The sequence below is a fragment of the Mirounga leonina genome, unplaced genomic scaffold, assembly GCF_011800145.1.
Source record: "Mirounga leonina isolate KUSES-001 unplaced genomic scaffold, KU_Mleo_1.0 Mir_488, whole genome shotgun sequence".
Lineage (NCBI taxonomy): Eukaryota > Metazoa > Chordata > Mammalia > Carnivora > Phocidae > Mirounga > Mirounga leonina.
In genome coordinates, this window is record NW_023270777.1 from 6523316 (window position 1) to 6547072 (window position 23757).

A 23757-nucleotide genomic window follows, 5' to 3' on the forward strand; every position below is an offset into this window, starting at 1 on the left:
TTTTTTTTTTTTTTTCTTAACATATATTGCATTATTTTAGAACAGGCCATTTCTATTCCTGTCTTCTGAAATAATGATGAATGACGACCCCTTTATCTCTCAAAAGTGACCTCAGTTGGTTGACAGATTATATATGACTCCTTTCCCCGGTGAGGTCATGTGATATGTACTTGAATATGAAGTGAAGATGAAAACAACAGAGCCGTGTATGTGGTGGGGGATGGGGGGGCTCTACTTTATCTCTGCCCCATACAGTTTTTCCTCCTGCATCCGACTCATGCTGAAATTTGGATTTCAGGATCATTCTTCTGGCTCCGAAAATGACAGGAAAGACTCAGCCTCCCAGCCCAGCAACCAGTCAGACACGGGGACGCAGGGGCTCGGCCCTCTTGGTAACCCCATCGCTGTGCATGCTGCCGTAAAGGTAGGGATGGACCAGCCTCCTGGCACCTGCCAGAGCGCTCGCCCACAGAGCCCACTGGGAGCAGAGCTCTTGGAGTTAGGTGTGGTGGTTCGGTGGGAGTTAGGTGAGGAGAGTCACACGGACCCGTGTGTAGGCTCAGTCCGCCGGGAGCATTGCAAGTCAGGAGAGGGGAGAGGGGCCATCCGTGTATGCGGACCAAGAGTCTGTTATCTGTGTCGGCACAGCGTGGGTCTTCCCCGCAGAAGAAGAACCCATGTGCCTGCATTTCTTTGGAATCACAGCTCAGCCAGAGCGTGTGCCTGACTTAAAAGACTTCATAAGGTCAGCCTAGAGACAGACGCGGCTGATGGGAATGCACACAGGATTTGTAAATGTCATCAAATAGGTGGGAGGCGGGGAGTTGGGTTTTACGCAGGGGAAGCAGATCTGAAGCCTTTGCGTCATATAATACCTCAATCATGTAAGTCCGGCTCCCTTTGGAGATAAAGGGAGGGCTTGTCTGCCCAGTAGACCATGAGCATCATAGCAGATTGTTGGTTAACTTTTCTTCGCGTTATACTTATTAGTTCACAGAGGACTCTCTCCTCTTACCAATTAACTGCCTGCTAATAATCATTTGGTCTTCTTCATAATATTTTATCCCAAGTAACTTACTAGTTTAGTTTGGTTTTGTTGGGGGGTGGGGGGAGGAGCAGTGGGAGAGGGAGAGAGAGAATCTTAAGCAACCTCCACACCCAGCACAGAGCCCAGCGTGGGGCTCGATCTCACACCCCTGAGATCATGATGACCTGAGCTGAAATCAAGAGTCAGCCGCTTAACGACTGAGCCACCCAGGCGCCCCTAACCCAAATAACTTCTCATCAATTTGGGAGCAGGTTATCTCAGCTCTAGGGTCACCACTTAATGAGAGCTGAGATGTCTTTTATGAAATATTTTTCAAAAGATCGTAAGTTAAGAATCAGTGTTAAAGTAATGACCGCCGAGTCCCCTCCATTGCATGCATATACACAAAAGTGGACGGCAGGACTTTCAGTTTCCTGTAAATGTCCCTAAACCTCGCTTCAAATTCACTCCCTAAGTAGCTTAAACCTCGCTTACAATTCACTCAGCCCAGCAGCTTTGAGATTACACTGTTGATGAACTTTGTTCATTGCCGGTGGAGGAAGGAGATGGTTCACGTTATTTCTACCGTCATGTACAAAGAGAAATTTTATTACTATTTCTACCAACGTGTTTAAATTTTGCATAAGCCAAATTAGCACCTCCTTCAGCCTCAGTGCACTAAGGAAGCGTGATAGTTGCCCAGAGGAAAGACAGGTCAGTTTCAACGGAGAGCAGGATTGACAGGTCACTGATCTAGCAGGACTGGTTGTTTATATAAGAGCCAGTCTCCCTGCTGATTGGTCAATGTCTATGAATTCTCAGTTGTTCGATACTCATCGTGTCTAAATGAAGAGGATACTACAGGGCTTCTCAAAGAAGGAAGCAGCCGGGCACCTGGGTGGCTCAGTTGGTTAAGCGACTGCCTTCGGCTCAGGTCATGATCCTGGAGTCCCTGGATCGAGTCCCGCATCGGGCTCCCTGCTCGGCAGGGAGTCTGCTTCTCCCTCTGACCCTCCCCCCTCTCATGTGCTCTCTCTCATTCTCTCTCTCAAATAAATAAATAAAATCTTTAAAAAAAAAAAGAAGGAAGCAGCCCAGCTCAGGGGAAACATCTCTGACCTACTGACTTTCTAAGATACATATGAGACCACTGAGAGAATGCACAAGAATTCCCCCAAAACTGTAAAATCCTATGTAAGGGAAAGGTGTTTTCAGTGCAGGCTCCTAGAAGGTATATATCAAAGCTGAATAAAACACGATTCCTGGGGCGCCTGGGTGGCTCAGTCGGCTGAGCGTCTGCCTTCAGCTCAGGTCGTGATCTTGGGGTCCTGGGATCGAGCCCCATGTCCATCGGGCTCCCTGCTCAGTGGAGAGCCTGCTTCTCCTTTTCCCTCTGCCCTCCCCCCTCATTCGTGCTCTCTCTCTCTCAAAATAAATAAAATCTTAAAAAAAAAAAAAAGATTCTTGCTCTCAAGGAGCCTATAGTCTAACTGAGTTTCATAGCCCACCACTAATCCAAACAGTGTTGGGAGCAAGTAAGAAAAACATGCTGCAAAGGAACTGAACAGACAGTTCGCCAAAGATAAAGAAATTGCCAATAAGCACATGAAAAGGTGTTCAGTGTCATTAGTCATCAGGGAAATGAAACTCAAACTCACAACAAAATACCACTTCACACCCACTAGAATGGCTATCCTGGAAAATTGCAAGTATTGGTGAGAATGTGGAGATTGGAGCTCTCACACATGGTGCGTCCACTACGGAAAGCAGCTTGGTGGTTCCTCAAAAAGTTAAACCTAGCATTACCATATGACCCAGAAATTCCTCTCCTTAGGTATATGCCCCACAGAATTGAAAACAGGTGTTCTAACGAGATCTTGGATGTGAATATTCATGGCAGCACTATTCACAATAGTCAAAAGTTGGAACGAACTCAAATGTCCATCAGCTGAAGGATGGGTCCGCGTGTGGCATATCCACACAATGGGATGTTCTTCAGTTATAAAGAGGAATGAAGTCTGACACAGAAATGAGCCTTGAAAACACGATGCTGAGTGAAAGAAGCCAGACACAAAAGGCCACATAGTGTAGGATTCCATTTATATGAAATATCCTGAATAGACAAGTCCATGGAGACAGAGAGCAGATGAGTGTTGTCCGGGGACCACAGAAGGACAATGGGGAGGGGCTGCTTCGTGGGGATGGGGTTTCCTTTCGGGGTGATGAAAATTTTCTGGAACTACTTAGTGATGATGCTTGCACAACATTGTGAATCGTATACTTTAAAATAGTTACTGGGGTGATTTCTCTGTTGTATTTTACCGAGATACAGAATGAGAGACCCCTTTCTTGGCGGGGTGGGGGGCACCACCTCCATCAGGACTCGTAGCATAAGAAGCAGAACAGGGGCTGGACTTCAGTCTCCCCCACCCCCTGAGCAGGGTATGCAGTGGTGGACCATTACCAGACAGCCCCGAAATGCCATCTGAGACCTGCAAATGAGAGACCTCACTGCGAATTGGGAAAGGCTTCCCAGGGGAGCTGGGGTGTGAGCCAAACGCAGAGGATGAGCCCTAGTCGGGTAGCAGGTGCAGGAGGGAATTGCAGACAGCAGGAAATTGCAAGGAAAAGAGACCGAAGGGGTAAGCTGTTGGGTGGGAGGGGTCAGGCAGCTGGGTGACCGGTCTTCTTTGGCAGAGGGGGTTTGGGACTTGGTCTTGCGAGGCAGGACAGGCAAACTGATTGTAGGCTGCTGGGGTGGTACGTTGTGGGGCAGGCCCAGGATGCGAGCAAGACTTCTTGCAAAAAAGTCATGGACCCTCTAGCCACAGACCACGCCATGCCCTCTTGCACTACACTGACCTGCTTTACACATTCACGCGTGGGTCTTAAACCCCTGGATGATGTATCTACCTCCTATAGACCATGCAGTTCTAGGCAGAAAATAGAAAAAAACAACAAACAAACAAACAAACTTACCACCTTGTATCCTCTGGTTTCAAAAAGAGTGTAAAACTATACAGTCCATGGAATCAGGGTTCCATGGGCTCAAAAGACTTTGCCTTCCACTCTCCAGAGAAAGCGGTCCAATTTGAGTAACTTCTGGAATGTTCAGCATCCCTGTACTAAGGCAACATGGAGAAAAACTCCCCGTCCCTGACTGGCCTGCAGCTCCCCCAGACGAGGAGGCAAGTCCTAGGGTGAGGTGGGAACAGAAGCTGAGCTGGAGCAAAGCAGGGCTGAGCTGATGGCAGGAGCGAATGCAGGAAACTGATTAATTAGCTAGAATGCTAATCAATGAAGGAGCCGGGAGAAATCGAGCCACCAGGCACACGGGAATTCTTGTGCTCCTTATCTATTACTTCCCGAGAAGAAGCCTCCTTAAGAAAACGTTTACAAAAGAGGCTTCGGTGGTGGGATGCCTGGAGTCAGAGAAATGCAAGTTGTAGGCTCCAGATGTGTGCTTCGTGGTTAAAATGGGGAGGCTGCCAGGTGGGAACGTGCCTGCCAGGTATTCTGGAGCTCCCTCTTCTGGACGCTGCTGGTATCACACCTCCCCTGCACCTTTCCCCCAAAGCCTCAAGAGGCCGGTCATGACATCCACGTTCTTCATTTCAGGCTTCTCTAATTAAAGTCAGGGCTGGAAAGTTAAGATTTTTCTTTCAACTGATGACAGTATGGACTACTGCCTCCTAAAATAGGGAGGCCTTTTGATTTCAGGAGCGTAGGTGTAGGTATAATCCTTTGAGACCGGTTCTTCTGTGACTAATATCTTTCCACATCGTTGTGTTGGTCACTGAGATAAGAAGTAAGAATATTTTCCTCAACTGTCCAGTGAGGTAAGGGAGATGTAGCAAAGTACCTGCACCGTGTTCAGAACTTGGTCTTAACTTCCTAGCCTGTAGCCTTGACTTCTTTCAGTGTGTCCAAGTCACGCTCTGGGATGGGAAGCTTCTAGAAGGGTCCCAGTGGGTGGCGAACCCTTCTCATAGTAAGTCAAGTGTCACTCTCTCAGAGGGTGTCAGCTCCTGGGGTTACATCCGTATTTGGGGTGTTGGTGGGATGGGGGAGTCTATCTGACTTTCCCGCCCAAAGCTGCAAAAATCCCCATCAAAGACAAGCTTAATTTCATCCAAGGTGACGTCATTCATAAGTCAGTTTACCGAGTGCTTCACTAAAGGCGGTTTCGTGTATACGTGGGAAGGAACTTCTTACGACTCCATCTCAAGATCGGATCGTGTCCTTTGCTAGGCCATCTGTGGTTTTAGCCAAGGAAAGCGTCCTAGCCGAGACGCAGGCTTCCGTCTTACTCTGCGCTGGGAAGGAAATGCTCCCAGAGCCACATCTGGGATTCATGCCCACCCCCCCTTCTAGATTGAGGCACCTGCAGTAGATCCGTTCGACAGGTACCTCAATGCCCCAGGATCTCCTGGCACCTTGTGCCTTTGCTAGATCGTATCTCTGGGATTCGAGAAAGCCCATCTTTTTTTTTTTTTTTTTTTAAGATTTTATTTATTTATTTGAGAGAGAGAGAATGAGAGAGAGCACATGAGAGGGGGGAGGGTCAGAGGGAGAAGCAGACTCCCTGCCGAGCAGGAAGCCCGATGCGGGACTCGATCCAGGGACTCCAGGATCATGACCTGAGCCGAAGGCAGTCGCTTAACCAACTGAGCCACCCAGGCACCCCGAGAAAGCCCGTCTTAACAGAAGAACCTCCTCGCGGTCTAGCCACGGCATCCAGCCATTCCCCCCTCCCCCACCCTCCACCTAAAGCACATGCCATTTCTTCACCCCCTCCGCAGTCCAAGTCCTTGAGCGACAGTAAGAACCGCCACAAAAAGCCCAAGGACCCCAAGCCCAAGGTGAAGAAGCTCAAATATCACCAGTACATCCCCCCAGACCAGAAGGCGGAGAAGTCCCCTCCGCCCATGGACTCGGCCTATGCCCGGCTACTCCAGCAGCAGCAGCTCTTTCTGCAGCTCCAGATCCTGAGCCAGCAGCAACAACAGCACCAGCTTGGCTACCCCGGGCTTCACCAGGCTCAGCTCAAGTAAGTCGGGAGGGCCCAGGGCTGGGGGCGCTCCTCTGTGTCTGAGGCACACGGGGGGCCGGCGCCCGGGCACCCAGCCAGTCCCCGATGGCACCCCGTCCTCGTCTGGTAGGTTTAGAATGGGAACCATGCCCACCTTTTCCGGAGCAGAAGGCCGGGAGGAAGCAACGAAATCGATGCCCCGGGAAGAGGCATGGTTGGGAAAAGAGAAAGGATTAGCGCTCTTGGACTGAATCGTGGAGCAGAGAGGAGAGACCGTCTCAGAATGGTTCCATTTCTTGGATTCACTCGGCCCTTATGCTTTAGGACGCAACAGAGCCGAGTGACTGAGTGACGGCCAGACCCAAAGTGTGACTCTCGGACCCCGGCCTGTGACCCCCACGGCAGGTCACCTCTTAAATGGGCCATTCCCTTCAACTCTGAAGTTGGGGTGTGGGTTCCCGCACCGGTCTCTGCTCAGCCTCAGGTCGGGTTGGCAATGATGCTGAGTGCTGAATATAGCCATGCTTTATGAGGGGTGCTCCTGCCCCCCCAGGACACTCTCCACTATGCCACAGTCTCTACGGCTCCCTCCTGTCTCCCCAGAGAGAGTGTCACTTGCCACTTGGCCCCGAGCTTGCACTGTTGGTGTCCTTGCCCCGCCTCTCCCACTGATTGATTTCTTGCCTGATCCTTGCAGGCCATTAGCTTGTGACCTGATCTAAATGCAAAGCTACCCACCAAGGGTTCTGGCCACCCAATCCCAGTGTGTGGGGGAGGCCTTCCCCACATCACCAGCCGGGTGCCCTACAGTTCCACATAATTCTGGCACCATCTACCTGGACAGACAGCATCAGACCCCACAGGTTAAGGGCTCAGTCCTACAAGACTGCCCCCCCTTCCCCAACTTCAGGTGCCAACCACAAGTCTAAAAGTTGTGACCTGGGCTTCTGGTTGACAGGGCTATAGATCAGAGTTTCCCACAATTTCCTCCTTGGGTTCCATTAATTCGCTAGAGCGGCTCACAGAACTCAGAGAAGCACTTGACTTACGAGATCACTGGTTTATTATAGAAGGATGTAACTCAGGAACCGCCAGATGGAAGAGATGCACAGGGCAAGGGATGGGGAAAGGGCGAGGAGCTTCCACGCCCCCACCCCAAGCATGCCGCTCTCCTCGTTCTCCACGTGTTCACCAACCTGGAAGCTCTCTGAACTCCATTCTTTTAGGTGTTAGGGAGACTGCATTAGAGGCAATGATTGATTAAATCATTGGCCATTGGTGAATGAGTCAACTTCCAGCCTAGCTCCTCTCCCCAGAGGGCAGGGGGTGGGACTGAAAGTTTCAACCTCAAATCACAGGGTTGGTTCTCAGGCAACCAGCCCCCATCCTTAGGTGACCTAGGGGCTTTCACAAAGTCGCCTCACTAACAGCTGACACCCCTGTGGCTCTCATCACTTAGGAGATTCCAAGGATTTTAGGAGCTCTGTGCCAGAGAGAGGGACGAGGACTAAATGTGTAATTTCTTATTGTAAATCCCGGTACTACACCCCCATATATCTATTTGCCCATATTTTAAGTGCCTCTTTTTTGTTTGGTTTTCAGGGAGCCAAATGAACAGATGGTCAGAAATCCAAACTCTACTTCAACACCACTGAGCAGTACCCCTTTGTCTCCTGTCAAAAACAGCTTTTCTGGACAAACTGGTGTCTCTTCTCTCAAACCAGGCCCACTGCCATCAAACCTAGATGATCTGAAGGTATAGGATTTGGTGTGTTCTCCTTCCTGCCTGCCTGCCCTTCCTTCCTCCCTGTCCTTCAACAAATACATCAGTAGATTTTTTTAAGATTTTCTTTTTAAATAATCTCTACACCCAACATGGGACTTGAACTCACAACCCCGAGATCAAGGGTCGTATGCTCCACTGACTGAGCCAGGCAGGTGCCCGGACAAATCCATCAGTAGCTTTTTAACAACATTTTCCCCAACTGAGTTCTTGAATAAAACAGTGGGAGGGAGAAGGTTAGGGAGAAGGTTAGGGAGATTCAAGTAGATGATAAAATCTTAACTGCTGTGGTTGAGTACCCCGCCCCCCATAGAGCAGAAGACCCTGGGCTTCTAACTCAGCTCTTTCACTGGCTATGCAACCTTGGGTTCGTATCTTAATTTCTCCGCATCTTAGATTGCTCATTTGCATACATGAGTTCTTGTGAGAACCCAGTGGAATCGTATATACATGACAGAGCATAGCACAGAGAGTAAGACTGATGTGGGCTTCCTGAATGTTCTAAACCAGCAGTCAATTCCATGGTGAACTTTAACCAGTCTCTGGTGAAATGAGAAAAACAAGAACCACATAAAGGGCTTTTCATAAATCTAAGTGTGTTCGGCATACCTTGAAGGATCTTTATTCAAAGTATTTATTTCCTCCCGATGTTTCGAATCTAAAGAAAGACCCTGTTTGGAAATGATGACAGTACTGGGTGCTTCTGGTAGACTTTTGTTTCTTTCTATTAAGCAGGAGTATTATTAAATAAGGATGTTAGTCTTGTGTAAGGAGCCGAAATGTTGGTAACCCAACCCAACCTGCATCAACTGCCTAAGTTGAAACAACGTACTGTTCTGTGAAATCCCCAAGTCTGAGGATTTCTGCCCTGAAATGTGATAGCAACGTGTTAAATGCTGTGTGTTGGGGGAGCAGTTTGCTCTGGATCACAGACCTCAGGGATCTCAGTCCACCGAGATGACCCTGGGCTTTGAGCTAAACCTCGCGCATTCCAGAGCAGTGATCGCGACTGGCGTATTCATCCATCCGGTACTTACAAAAGAGCTGAAGAAGGCAGTTTGTGGTGCCTTCAACTTCTCTAATGTGTGAACACCTGCTCCCCTCAACGCCTCACTCCGTTGTCTGTGATCCCACCTATTACTCTCCCCTCCCCCAAAGGACCTTATCACTTGTCCCCAAAAAGCCAATTTCCTACAGGTCCCTGTGGTCTTCACTGGGCCAGGATTTCTCGGGCCTTATTTGTCACCCTCCATTCCCATTCTCAGTCTTTGGTCGTTATCTGTCTTGGGGGAAAGGTGGGAGTGGGATTTATTTCAAATGAAAGAAAATTAATTCTATGGCTGCCAATAGCCAACACCAGTCAATAAAATATATCTTGGGTTGTGATATCAAGAGTTCCTCTGTCCCTTCCACTTGGAATAAAAATGCTTAGGTTTCATTGAGCTCGTTCCGATTTAGCATCCATAAGGCTGGAAGAGGATGTCAAGCTTCTGGTAACAGGTCATCCACCCTTCACTCCCCAGGTCATAAATCCATGAAGGTATAAAATTAGGTCCTCTCACCCAGAAAACAATATGCTAAATGAAGTAAGCCAAGCACAAAGGGACAACTATTCTGTGAGTCTAGTTGTATGAGGGACCTAGAGAAGTTCAAAGACAGAAAGTAGAAGGGTGTTTGCCAGGGGCTAGGCAGAGAAGGAATGGGGTGTTAGTGTGTAATGGGTACATAGGTTCTGCTCACAATGAGGAAAATGTTCTGGAGACGGATGGTGATAATGTTTGCACAACAGTGTGAATGAATTAATTCCACTGAACTGCATACTTAAATGATTGGATGGTATATTTCATGCCGTATGTCTTTAACCAGAATAAAAAAGATTTTTCAGATGCTCCTGGCTGGCTCAGTGGGTGAAGCATCTGACTCGTGATCTCAGCTCAGGTCTTAATCTCAAGGTTATGAGTTCAAGCCCTGCATTGAAAAAAAAAAAAAAAGATTTTTTTAAAAAGTAATCTACCGGGCGCCTGGGTGGCTCAGATGGTTAAGCGTCTGCCTTCGGCTCAGGTCATGATCTCAGGGTCCTGGGATCGAGTCCCGCATCGGGCTCCCTGCTCCTTGGGAGCCTGCTTCTCCCTCTGCCTCTCTCTCTCTGTCTCTAATGAATAAATAAATAAAATCTTTAAAAAAAAAAAAGTAATCTACCTTAGGATGGGAGCCGGGGTCAGGTAGTTGCCTAGTCTAGATGTGATGTGCCATCTGGCAGAGCCTCCAAAGATAGTTTCCTCCATGTGCACATGTTCAGAATGATTGGCTGGTTCGATATATAATAATAAATTAGCAGGGGTACTAGGAAATGATGGGGGTCGCAGCTGCCAGTTTCTGAATGTAAACGATCAGTCGACCATCCTGTATAGATTTGCTTCCATTTTCACCCTGCAAGATAGGTTTTACATGTGAACATAAAAATCAGGACCTCAAAGATGCTAAATGAATAAGGCATATAACTCATTATCATCCTAGATATTTTTGATATTTATCTTTATCATGAATGCTATAAAACAGTTTGCTGTATAGAACAAAGATATTGGTTTTTTTTTAAGATTTCATTTATTTATTTGAAAGAGAGCATGAGTGGGGGGAGGAGCAGAGGGAGAAGCAGACTCCCTGCTGAGTAGGGAGCCCGACGCGGGGCTCGATCCCAGGACCCTGAGATCATGGCCTGAGCCGAAGTCAGATGCTTAACCAACCAAGCCACCCAGGTTCCCCTAGAAGAAAGATACTGTTGATAAACCTAACACCAACCCTGACAGCTCAGGTGAGAAAAGTGGGAGAAATATGTTGGTTCTATCAGGACATAGGTTAACATGTAAAAGAGATTCTTTTATCTCTACATTTTCTCCCCCACTTGGAGAAGCCATCCCAATTTCATCCGTTCATTTGACAACTTCGTCCTATGTTTCCAGAGCCCACAAGTCAATCCAGAATGCTGACATCTAAAAATAGACTTACATCTCCTTCTGTAGAAGCCTAAGAATCTTTACAGAATAAATAAGTTTGGTAAATTCATAGATTTGGCTTTAGTTTCTCTGGTAACATTGATTGGTGTATTTTAAGAAGTTAAAGTAGGAAGTCTGGAGTTATATTTGGGAGACATATGACATTTATCACATCAACCTCACATCCCTACATGGGTCGCACATTGTCAAGTTTGAGTGTCGATCGGTTGTGAGTTTACGGTTTATACTATAGACATACAGTGCACTAAGATCATATACTAAGTGAATAAATGTCTTGCTTAACCCCCACCCCCAGAAACAGAGGCCAAATGCTATGCAAGTTAACCCGACTATAGATGACAAAACTGGGGTTTGCACTTAAGTGAGTGATTTTTTTTTCTTATTTTATTTTATTTTATTTTAAATTCCAGTATAGTTAACATGCAGTGTTATATTAGTTTCAGGTGTAAAATATGGTGATTCGGCAATTCTGTACAAAACCCAGAGTTCATCACAAGTGCACTCCTTGACCCCCATCACATATTTCTCCCATCGCCCCGCCACCTCCCCTCTGGTGACTATCAGTTTGTCCTTTATGATTAAAAGTCTGTCCTTGGTTTGTCTCTCTCTCTCTTTTTTTTCCTTTGCTTGTTTTGTTTGTTTCTTAAATTCCACATATGAATGAAATCACATGGTATTTGTCTTTCTCTGACTGACTTATTTTGCTTAGCATTATACCGTCTAGCTCCATCCATGTTGTTGCAAATGGCGAGGTTTCGTTCTTTTTTATGGCTGAGTAATATTCCATCGTATACACACCACATCTTCTTTTTCCATTCATCTATCAATGGGCACTTGGGCGGCTTCCGTAATTTGGCTATGGTAAATAATGCTGCTCTAACTATAGGGGTGCATGTATGCCTTTGAATTCCTGTTTTTGTATTTTTTTCAGTAAATATCCAGTAGTGTGATTACTGGATTGGAGAGTAGTACTTCTTTTAATTCAGTGATCTCAAAGGTTTTGCTACTGTCATTCGAAATGAGGATGGAGAAGGAGAAACCTTAATTGGACTTGACCACAGGGTGTATGGGGAGAGGTGTCACCTGGGATTGTGACACCAGGGGCAGAAACTGGGAGGGTAGAATGGGGAGCTGATCTGAAGGGATGTTGGCAGGTGCATTCAGTTTGGGGAAATTGAGTCACAGTTACCACCAGGACAACCAAGAGGAAAAGTCTAGCCCGTCTCCATGCAGTTAGAGTCACACCGACCTAGTTGTCAGGCTGGGCACAGAAATTTTGGCATCGTTTGCATAGCGGGGTGGGTTAAAGCCACGAGACTGAAAGAGATGGAAGGAGAGCAATTGGAAAGAGTGGGAAGGGAAGAAGGAGAGAAGAGGAATAAAGGAAACAGGTGATATAACCGTACCTTGGAAAAGGAAGAAATAGGAGGAATTAATGAAGGTGACCCTTAAAACAGGTCATCAGAAAGATAAGGTATCGAAGGTCGATGTTCTCCCAAAATGCTCATGTTTTGCTGATTAGGAGTAAAAGGGGAAAAGCACTGGGAAGAAAGTTTGATTTCTCATTAAAAAGTTATACATGGGGGGCAGGCACCTGGGGGACATAGCTAGTTAAGCATCCGACTCTTAGTTTGGGCTCAGGGTCATGATCTCGGGGTTGTGAGATTGAGCCCTGTGTCGGGCTCTGCACTCAGCAGGGAGCCTGCTTGAGGTTCTCCCTCTCTCTCTGCCCCAGCCCCCTGCTCCTGCTCACTCTCTCTCTCTGTTTCTCAAATAAATAAATAAATCTTGTTTTTAAAGTTATACATGGTAACATCACAGTATATGTTTTTTTGTTTTTTGTTTTTTTGCTAATCCAGTATATGGATTTTTTTTTCTTGTTTCTAAGAAACTTGAGAGCCAGAGAGCATGACAGCATGAGAGAGAGAAAATAATGGGAAATTTAAAAACTGGGAAAATATGATGGATATTAAGAAATAGTTATTCATGTGTTTTGGGTGTGATAATGGTCTTTTATTGGCATTTTTTATAAAATGCACTTATCTTTTAGAGAAAGATATCAGAATATTTACAGATCTCATTATATGAGTTGCTTCAGAATAATTTAGGAAATATAGTGGAAGTGGTTTGGGGTATAAATGAATCAGGATTGGGCATGGATTAATCATTGTTGAAGCTGGTTGATGGGTACATGAGGTTCATTATACTTTTTTCATCAACTTTTGTGTATGATACACATTTCCATAACACATGGTTGAAAGAGTGATCGGCGATTAAAACACCAGTGAGTATAGGAAAGAGGTGTATGCAAACCTTTGTCCCAAGCAAGCCCACACAGCATAATACTCCGAAATGTAAGGTACATGAACGCAACAAGTATTTGTGTTATTTTGGAATATGAGCTGCATTATTTAATGATGTAGTTTAAAATATTCAGTGCCAGAACAGATTCTAAAAATAAATGTAGAACTCATTAATTTTAAGTAATTCAAAGTTAAAACAATAATGAGTTGCTATTCTGTACTTTTTCAAACCAGCAAATCTGAAAAAAAAAAAAAAAAAGATAAAACAATGCCAGAAAGATGGGGGGGGGTTATATTTACCGCTTGCAATAGTGTGAATTCTTGTAATCCTTTTAAAATACCCTTTAAATGATTATAAAAGTAGTTATTTACTGTTGAGACAGGATAGTGCAGGTAGAAATAAAGAGTATTTTAAAAGATAATTGACCCACAGATAGCATTGCAGATTTTATTTCCCTATAAACTGAAAATACAGGTGGACCTGTTTTCTTTTAAAAATTATTGTTGAAAAAAAATTTTTTTAATTATTGCTGTAAGGTAATCCTGTGAGCATGAATTTCTGACATGCTTTTTTGTTTAACATATCATAAGCATTTTTCATAACTTGCAATGTTTAATAAAATTTTTATTTTTTTTAAGATGTTATTTATTCATTTATTTATTTGTCAGAGAGAGAGCACAAGCAGGGGGAGTGGCAGGCAGAGGGAGAAGCAGACTCCCCGCTGAGCACGGAGCCCGATGTGTGGCTAGATCCCAGGACCTTGGGATCATGACCTGAGCCGAAGGCAGACGCTTAACCGACTGAGCCACCCAGGCGCCCCAGAATTTTTATTTTTCATAGTGTATCATTCTACCACCTAGTTAACAGTCCTGTGTCAGACACTTAACTTGCTTCCAAATTTTTGCTATTAAAAATATAATTTGTACATAAATTCATTGATGTATCCAGTGACTGTCCCAGGCTAAATACCTGGGAGTAGAATTCCTGAACCAAAACATATTAACATATTTTAAAGTTCTTGCCAGGGGCACCTGGGTGGCTCAGTCGGTACAGCATCTGACTCTTGACCTCAGGTCTTGATCTCAGAGTTGTGAGTTCGAGCCCTGTGTTGAACATGGAGCCTACTTAAAAAAAAAAAAAAATACTAAAGTTCTTGCCAAAGAATACATATTGTAAAAATTTCTGTCCTGAACGTTTGTGCCAATCTACTGCCAGAAGCATTGGGCTGCGGCAACATTTATCAAGCATGAGTATACACACTGGATCACCTGGGGCTCTGGGTAAAATACAGATTCTGATTCAGTAGGTGTGGGGAGGGGGCCTGAGTGTCTGCATTCCTAACATACTCCCAGATGCCCTTGGAGCTGGTGGTCCAAGGACCACACTTGGAATAGCAAGGTATTAAGGAACTTTCTTTAAAAAACATTTTTATTTGCTTATTTTTGCTGATACTTCATTAACACAAAGTGTTATTAATTCCTTTGTCAATTTCATGAATGCAAAAATATGTCCATATTTATTTTATTTGGATTACTAATGCTAGTACATGTCCATTATTGCCTTTTTTTTTTTAAATGTATCTTTTGTGGGTACCTGGGTGGCTCAATCAGTGAAGCGTCTTCCTTTGGCTCAGGTCATGATCCCAGAATCCTGGGATCGAGCCCCGCATGGGGCTCCCTGCTCAGCGGGGAGCCTGCTTCTCCCTCTCTCCCTCTGCTCCTCTTCCCTGCTCGTGCTCTCCCTCTCTCTCGCTCTCTCTCAAATAAATAAATAAAAATGTATCTTTTGTTTGTGAAGAGTTGAACCATGCGCATTACCCATTTTGGGGTGTTGGTTTATTTTGGGGGTTTGTTAAAGCACACTTGGTACATCGAGCTTACTAACACTTTATTATTTGTCCTGCAATTATTTTTGTCTGAGACTGCTATCTGCATTTTCATTTTCTTTTTGGTGTTTTTGACTTAGAGGGGTTTTTTATTTTTGTCTTCAGTATTTTTAAAGTTGCTTTCTTTGCTTTTAGGCTCAAAAGATCTTTCCCTACAGAATATCAGAAGGACATTTCCCTATTTGTTCTTCAAGTATTTTATGGGATTATTGACACTTAGATATTTAATGTTTCTTGTTTTAATTACAAAAGTAATATCTTATGTGAAATATTTAGGATGTTAGAGATAAGGAGAACCATTGTTAACATTTTAGTCTATCTTTATCTACATATTTTCATCAGCAAGCATAGGTTTAAATATACACACACATACATACAAATTTATATAATTCTTAGAAAAATAGAATCAAACAATTCAAACTGTTTTTCATTTAATAATATACCAAAAACAGGGGGGGCACCTGGGTTGCTCTGTTGGTTGAGTGTCTCACTTCTGCTCAGATCATGATCTCAGGGTCCTGGGATCGAGTCCTGCATCCGGCTCCTTGCTCAGCAGGGAATCTGCTTGCCCTTCTCCCTTTGTCCCTCCCCCTGCTTGTGCTCTCTCTCTCTTTCTCTCTCTCTCAAATTTTAAAAATCAAGAAAAAATAGTATACCATAAATAATTACTCATTATTACATATAACATCAGCTTTAATGGATTCAGGTATTCCATCATTCATAGTCATGATCGTTAATTTAGTTCCCATATTTTTAGATATCTGCAGCTTATCATTTATGAACATTGTAAAAAATGCAGGATGAAATTATCACACGTGAATCAACATAATAATGGCAAACTCTTACACCACACTAACCATTTGCGAGACACTATTCCAAGCACTTTACAAATGTTAAGCCATTTCAGTCCTCACAAAAACATATAAGGTCGCTATGACTGTCTCCATTTTACAGAAGGGGAACCAAGGCACAAAGTGATCTAGTAAGAGGCAAGGTCGGGATTTGAACTGATGGTCTTATCCCGGCACTGTCTTCCTCAGTATATGACTATCATCTAGCCAGTTATTAAAATTAGGATGTTTGTGGGGCGCCTGGGCGGCTCAGTCTGTTGTGCCTCTGACTCTTGGTTTCAGCTCAGGTCATGATCTTGGGGTGGTGGGATCAAGCCCTGTGTCGGGCTCCATGCTCAGCAGGGAATCTACTTAAGATTCTCTCTCCCTCTGCCCCTCCCCATGCTCAGGCTCACTCTCTCTCTAAAATAAATACATCTTAAAAAAAAAAACAAAACAGGACATAAGTGTTAATGTAGAACCATGGTTCTCAAAACCTGGTCCAGGGACCAGTGCATCAGCATCCCCTGGGAACCCGTTAAAAATGCACCTGCTCAAGTTGGAGAACCAAGGACAGAGAGAGCCGGGCAGGGAGACCGGTGACCTAGGAGCAGAAGACCTGGAGTCTCAGCATGCTTTGGGATGATTGGTTGCTGGCCGATGGCTAAACCTGGGCAGAGATCAGTCTTCTCATCTGTAGAATGGGGCGAGGGCCAGGGTGGGGGCTGGAAGCTAGCAGAGTAGGCGACCTCTACGGTTCGTGTGGGCTATGCCTTTCTAGGATTCTGGGATCATGAAAATAAGAAAAAAAGCATGGTGCACAAGCCTACTGATACCAAGGGAAGGGGGGGGGATTGTAAACAAATCATAGAAAAGCGGATGTTGTAAAATGCCACGTGGGATGTTTGAAAGCGAATGTGATTCATTATTTTTAAAGATTGTTCTTAACCGGCGCCCTAAGCACGCCCTGGTTTCTGTAGGTCTCGGAATTAAGACAGCAGCTTCGAATCCGCGGCCTGCCCGTGTCGGGCACCAAGACGGCCCTCATGGACCGTCTGCGGCCCTTCCAGGACTGTTCGGGGGCGCCCCTGGCCAGCTTCGGGGACATCACGACGGTCACTTTCCCCGTGACGCCCAGCGGCGCGCTGCCGGGCTACCAGTCCTCCCCGTCCGCCGGCGCCTTGTCCAGCGGCTTCTACCACTTCGGCAGCACCAGCTCCAGCCCCCCGATCTCGCCCGCCTCGTCCGACCTGTCGGCGGCGGGGTCCCTGCCCGACCCCTTCAACGACGCGTCCCCGTCCCTCTGCCTGCACCCGTCCCCGCTGCCCGCGTGCGCCGACGAGGGCCTCCTGAGCAGCCGGAACGGGGGCTCCCTCGGCCCCGAGCTGGACGGGCTGGACTCGGAGAAGGACAAGATGCTGGTGGAGAAGCAGAAGGTGATCAACGAGCTCACCTGGAAGCTCCAGCAGGAGCAGCGCCACGTGGAGGAGCTGAGGCTGCAGCTGCAGAAGCGCAAGAGGAGCCCCTGCGCCGAGAAGCCGCCGCCCTTCCTGGCCGTCGCCGTCAAGCAGGAGGACGCCGCGCCCGGCTGTCCCTTCACGCCCCAGCAGAGGCCTGGGAAGAGACCGGGCCTCGGCTCCGAGGGCCGAGCGCAGGCCTGCGAAGCGGCGGGGCGCCGGCCCCCGGGGCCCGCTCCGTGCGCCGAGCCGGCCTCGGGCCCCGGCGACGCGCTGCCGTCCACGTTCCTCAGCCCGCAGTGCTCCCCTCAGCGCTCGCCGCTGGGCGCTGTCAAAAGCCCGCAGCACATCAGTTTGCCCCCATCCCCCAACAACCATTACTTCCTCCCCCCGCCCTCGGGCGCCCAGGGGGACGGGCACAGGATCGCCTCACCTGCCAGCAACCAGGTATGCGCTGCACAGGTAAGAGCCCCCCGCCCCAGGCTCCCCCGGGGCGCCCCGCCTTCCCGAAGTGGGGTGTGGCTCGGCAAAGGCTCAAGAGCTGAAGTCTGAACGCGCAGGGTTTAGGGGAAGCCCAGAAGCAACCTCTGGTCCTCCCCGCAGAGGGGAGGGAGACTCTCGTCTCTGAGATTGAGGTTGGCAACATCGGCCGGGGAAGGCTGGATAATGAATATTGTGCCTATGAGGCCAAACCAGTTTATCAAGAGAGCCAACGGGAACTTACCAGATCTTACCGTTCTCTCCGTGTAATGGTCTGCATAGGGCAAACATTTTCCCAACGCTACTGTGTGGTCTCTGGGGATGAGGGATGAACTAACCAAACAAAAATCCCCATTCTCATGGGAAGACAGTAAATAAAATAAACACATAAAATATATCATGTATCAGAAGATGATAGATCTTTTTTTTTTTTTTAAGATTTTATTTATTTGAGAGAAAAAGAGACATAGCTAGAGAGAGCACGAGCAGGGGGGGAGAAGGAGAGCAGGGAGCCCCATGTGGGGCTCAATCCCAGGACCCGGGTATCATGAGCCCAAGTGAGCCAAAGGCAGATGCTTAACCGACTGAGCCACCCAAGCACCCTTAAAGGATGATAGATGTTATGGAGAAAAATCAGGGAGGCATGGTGATGGAGCATTGGCAAGTTTGCAACTTTTAAGTCAAGGTCTGGGGCCACTCTTTGAAAGAGATAAGGGAGAAAGCCTCATGAATATTTGGGGTGAAGGTTGCAGGCAAAGGAAGAATAGCAAGAGCAAGGGCCCCGAGGTGGGAGTTGTGTGTGGAATATTCAGGGATCAGAAGGAAGACCAGTGTGGCTGGAGCTGAATGAGGGGTGGTTGTAGAGAGAGCTTACGGCAGTAACTACTTCAAAGCCTTGACCAAGGTGATCATCAGAGACTTTCCTTGTCCACGAAGCTAAAAAATCATTAGGAAAATCTACCTAAGGCTGAGAAAGAAAATTACATCATCAAAAGTTCTGAAATCTACCTTATGAGAAAGGAAAATAGGAAGAAAACCCACATGATTGGATCCTGCCACGTGCCCAGTATTAAGAGGCATGCCTCTGAGTAATCTCGTTAATTGTCACAACCTTATGAGCTCCAATTCTTTATTCTTTACTTGCCACAGAAGAAAATGAAGCTCAAGGAGGTTAACCCAGGAACCCAGGGTCACAGGAACCCAGGGTTATCTGATGCTAAAATGTATGCCCTTTTCCCACTGAATGTTCTCTACCCTGGGAGTATGGGGTATGGCCATAGGTAATGGGAATATGATTTTACACACCCCAGAACAGCACATCCAAGTGAATGATGCCCACTTCTGAGTGGGCACTCTGGGAGGGGCTGGGACGTCACATGGATTGTCATCTCTGTTGACATTTACTCAGTGCATGGTGTCCTAGGCAAACATGATAAAAAGATAAAGAGCAATACAGAATAACATGCCTGATCAGTGCTTCTGGTATCAAATGCTGCATGAAGTGTTGGGGGAAGGTGGGGGGAAGCAGATTGGTCATGAAGGGCTAGGAAGATCCAGGAAGGTCTTTTTTGGGGTGGGGGGAGGCCAGTCCAGGAAGGTTTTGCAAAGGGGTTAGACTCCATGAGAAACATAGCATTAAAAAACAAGAGTCGGAAAAAGAACATTCCATGTGGGAAAAGATAGGGAAGTACAATGTGCAGGGCATGCTGAGGGAAGTTAATAGAATACAAGCTTTTGAAGGAAATGATACCTGGCTTGGAGCATCTCGAACACGTTACTGGTGGAGACCTTATGCTGTGGATGCATGGGAGCCATGGAAGGTTTTTGAGCAATGGGTGATATGTACAAAGCCAGATTTGAGACTTTGATAATGGGATTTAGGGAGAGTTGAAAAGATAAGACACCAGGGCAGGGACCAGGAGTCTCAGCCAAAGCTCTCAAGTGTACTGCTGGAGGCTACCTCATTGGTCGTTTCTTCCTTCCAGAACTCAGGGCATGAGAGCCATCCTGCAAGCTTCTCTCCCCAGCCCTCCGGCCTCCACCCCCCTTTCTCTGGAGCCCAGGCAGACAGCAGTCATGGTGCTGGGGGCACCCCTCGTCCCAAAAGCCCAGGGGTCCAGCAAAAGGTAGGCGCCTGGAAAAAGGTTTAAACTTGGCCTCTTTCCCTCTTCTGTGGCCCCGTCCTCCGAATGAGGAGGTCCAAAGGCGGAAATCAGTGACATTTTAGATAAAAACAAATCCACTGGAAACAGACTGACATGAATGTACAGATAGAAATTAGGTGTACTGAGGTGCCATTGCTGGGGGTCATCCTGCAAATCATGAGGACTAACGTGAGCGTGGTCTGTTTGTGAAACAACATGGCAAACACACCAGTTTCCGTGGAGTCCAAGATTGGAATAGAGGCACGTGGGGAACTAACACTCGAGAAAGAGTGTTAAGGTGGAAAGGTCTAGAAAGGTCTAGAAAGGTGCAGAGTGTTCGAGTCACGGGGCAGTCTCTCAGTGGAAAAAGGAAAAGGTGGTACATCCCAGCAGGTGGAAATCAGGGATGGGAGGGAGCCGGAATATGCGGAGTTCCAAGGACTAACGAAGAGGTGACAAGGAGACCAACAGGAGGGCCATGACACAGAAGCGCTACATGCCACAAGGACAGGCAGGGAATCCTCTGGGGACAGAGACCCTGAAATGGCCCTGGCATTCCATAGAACACTCACAGTACATGAGGCTGGTTCCTAAAGAGATACCCCAGCAGTGACTCCATCTCTCTGCAAATGCACCCAGTTAGGAATGAAACGCCTCCCCGGGGAAGGGGGGAGGGTAAAGTACCCTGGGAATTCCTGAGGTGATGGACTTTTTCATATTGGACTGCACTCTTACTTTATTTGCTTTTCTCCTAACCGAACAGGGTTCATCCTAGAGGGGAAAATGAATCTGCAAGTTTCCCATCCTAACGTGCCTCCAGATATGGGCTACAATTCGCCCGTGATATGCCCACGATATGTACTATTGTCAATAGGATGCCTGTGATGTGTCCTACTGTCAATATATTGGGGTTGTTTCTAAACCCTAGCTCTTTTTCGTTCGCCCTCAAATCAGTTTTTCCAAACTCAAGCCTGGAGTTTATAACACAGAAGCCGTACCGTTTCTGACCCCACGAGTTGACTCTCTTTCTCTGCGTTGTACCCCCACAGATGGCTGGTTTACACTCTTCTTCTGAGAAGACAGGGCCAAAGTTTTCCATTCCATCCCCAACGTTTTCCAAGTCAACTTCAGCAGTTCCAGAGATAACCCAGCCTCCGTCCTATGAAGATGCCGTAAAGCAGGTAACTTTGCAAGATGTGTTCTCTGTAGGGAAACAGGTAGCCTAAACGGATTTTTTTTTTCATTATCCACCTTCACGCAGTCTGTAGATGCTGACATTGAGTGCATCGGGAGCCCCTCGATGAGAATGGGCCAAGTGTCTAGACGCTAATTGCAGAAAGGTGTTGGGTGTACATAGCGGGTGTGTGAGGCAGGCAGAGAAGAGGTTGGGCTGGGCACCCAGGTGCCTTTATTTAATGTCAGCAGCCAGCCACCATTGTTACTAAGCTTGGACAAGTGCTCAACGTCTCTTATGTGAAATAGGATCCATATCTGCTTTGTAAGGATTCTAGAGAGTGTAGCACTTACTAACTTGTCCAGGCACCGGGTAGGTGCTCAAATAGAGGAGAGCCGTTGTCAGGGTGATAATTTGTATAAGGTGATACTTTGTTTAAGGTGATACTTTGTATAAGGTTCTTGTTAGTTTCAGAATTTAGTGATCCAGGCAAAGTATTGATGACCATGTTCATGGAGGTCTGTTGTATGCCTTGCTGCCATTTATGGTGGGAAATGTTCCAAATAAAAAGTAAACTCCAAAGAAAGGAAAGCAGTGAATGATCATATATTTCAAACGGTCTGAGCTTGGATAAGATATGAGAAGGCCCTTTGCATGTGCCCAACCTCGCAAGGAAGAGCTACGTCAACTTTTGCACGCTGGCATCCCCCAGATCAAAATCAGCTTGCAGCTAGGTCTCACGTGGCTTAAAGAGTATTTTTTTTTTTAGATTTATTTATTTATTTGAGAGAGCGAGAATGAGAGAGAGTACATGAGAGGGGGGAGAAGCAGGCTCCTCGCTGAGCAGGGAGCCCGATGCGGGACTCGATCCCGGGACTCCAGGATCATGACCTGAGCCGAAGGCAGTTGCTTAACCAACTGAGCCACCCAGGCGCCCTTAAAGAGTATTTTTAAATGTCAGGAGATTTTAGGCGAAAAGTGGGCTTTCTCATTCCTGAAAAGTCAGGATCTCCCAATGGTGGAGCCACGTTTCTGGGAGCGGACAGTTGCCTGAAACAGAGTATCCACAGCCTCTTAGAACCACAGCGAGGGGTCTACATTCTACCCCTCTCTCTTGCTCTCTGTTCGGCTCATTTACATTACCTGCCAGACCCTGTGGACATCTGATGCCTTCTGGACTGGTAGGTGACTCATTCTCTGAGCAGTGCTCCCATCATATTGATTATTGATGCCTTTGTGTATTGGGAGTGGGCTCTCAAGAGCGTGAGAGAGGTATGGGCCCCCGTCCTCCCCGTCTTCTGCTCCTGGTATCTGTAAGCATCCATGGATCCTTTGTAGTTTCAAAAGAAAAGAAGAAGGTCAAGCCAAGTGGATTTCCATGAACGAGACTCTACCGTACAACTGAGATGAGCCAGAGGGAAGGGATGCCTGCCCTATGAGCATCAACAGGTGCCACAGGGCTCTTTCAGTGAGGAACCAGGAAAGCCTGAGCCACATGCTGGGGCCACAACCACAGCCCCCACATGGGAGGCAGATCCGAGTCACTTCAGAGTGAGAAAAATGGCTGTACTCTCTGTATTAAGAAGCCCTGTTCTTGGGATGGAAGCCACTCCACCGAGCTCACCCTGAAGGACTCTCCTGGGGAGCACTCTGCCTTCTCCCCCCCTTCTCTCGTTTCGTTCAGGAGTTTTCCAGTCTGAGGTGAACACTGAGCTTTAGTCGTGCGGTCAGCCATTTATAGTCCTGCTCACAGCAGCATTATTCACAAACAGTGGAAGCAACCCAAGTGGCCGTCCATGGATGAATGGTTAACCAAAATGTGGTGAATACATACAATTAATACTAGTCAGTCTTTTTTTTATTTTTATTTTTTTTTAAAGATTTTTATTTATTTATTCATGAGAGACAGAGAGAGAGAGGCAGAGGGAGAAGCAGGCTCCCAAGGAGCAGAGAGCCCGATGCGGGACTCGATCCCAGGACTCGGGGATCATGACCTGAGCCGAAGGCAGACGCTCAACCATCTGAGCCACCCAGGTGCCCAGTCAGTCTTTTTTTTAAAAGATGATTTATTTATTCATTTGAGAGAGAGAGAGAGCACTCGCACAAGCAGGGGGGAGGGACAGAGGGAGAGGGAGAAGCAGATTCCCTGCTGAGCAGAGAGCCTGATGTGGGGCTTGATCCCAGGACCCTGAGATCCTGACCTGAGCTGAAGGCAGATGCTTAAGCAACTGAGCCACTCAGGCGCCCCAATACTAGTCAGTCTTAACAAGGAAAGAGATTCTGACACATGTCGCAACATGGATGAACCCGGAGGATATTACACTGAGTGAAGTAAACCAGTAATGAAAGGAAATACACTGTGTGAATCCACTTCTGTGAGGTGTCTAGAGTTGCCCGATTCATGGGAACAGAAAGCAGAATGGAAATCGTCAGGGGCTGGGGGGGAGGAGGATGGGGAGTTCATGTTTCATGGGGACAGCGTTGCAGTTGGGGTAGATGAAAAAGTTCTGGAGACGGATGGTGGGGACGGTCACACAATAATGTGAACATAATGTACTTAATGTCACCGGACCATATGCTTAAAAATGATGATGGTAAATTCTGTGTCATGTGTATTTTACCGCAAT

General features: G+C 46.9%; 1 protein-coding gene across 1 annotated transcript in view; it reads left to right on the forward strand.

Annotated features, from left to right (window-relative positions):
- Positions 1 to 23757, forward strand: part of MYOCD (myocardin) — a 97544-nt gene that overhangs the window by 67787 nt on the left and 6000 nt on the right. The window contains exons 7-12 of the mRNA XM_034989627.1: positions 299 to 424; positions 5830 to 6077; positions 7662 to 7815; positions 16856 to 17794; positions 19798 to 19938; positions 21006 to 21137. Of these exons, the coding sequence (XP_034845518.1) occupies positions 299 to 424; positions 5830 to 6077; positions 7662 to 7815; positions 16856 to 17794; positions 19798 to 19938; positions 21006 to 21137 (1740 nt within the window). The remainder of the gene's footprint in view (positions 1 to 298; positions 425 to 5829; positions 6078 to 7661; positions 7816 to 16855; positions 17795 to 19797; positions 19939 to 21005; positions 21138 to 23757) is intronic.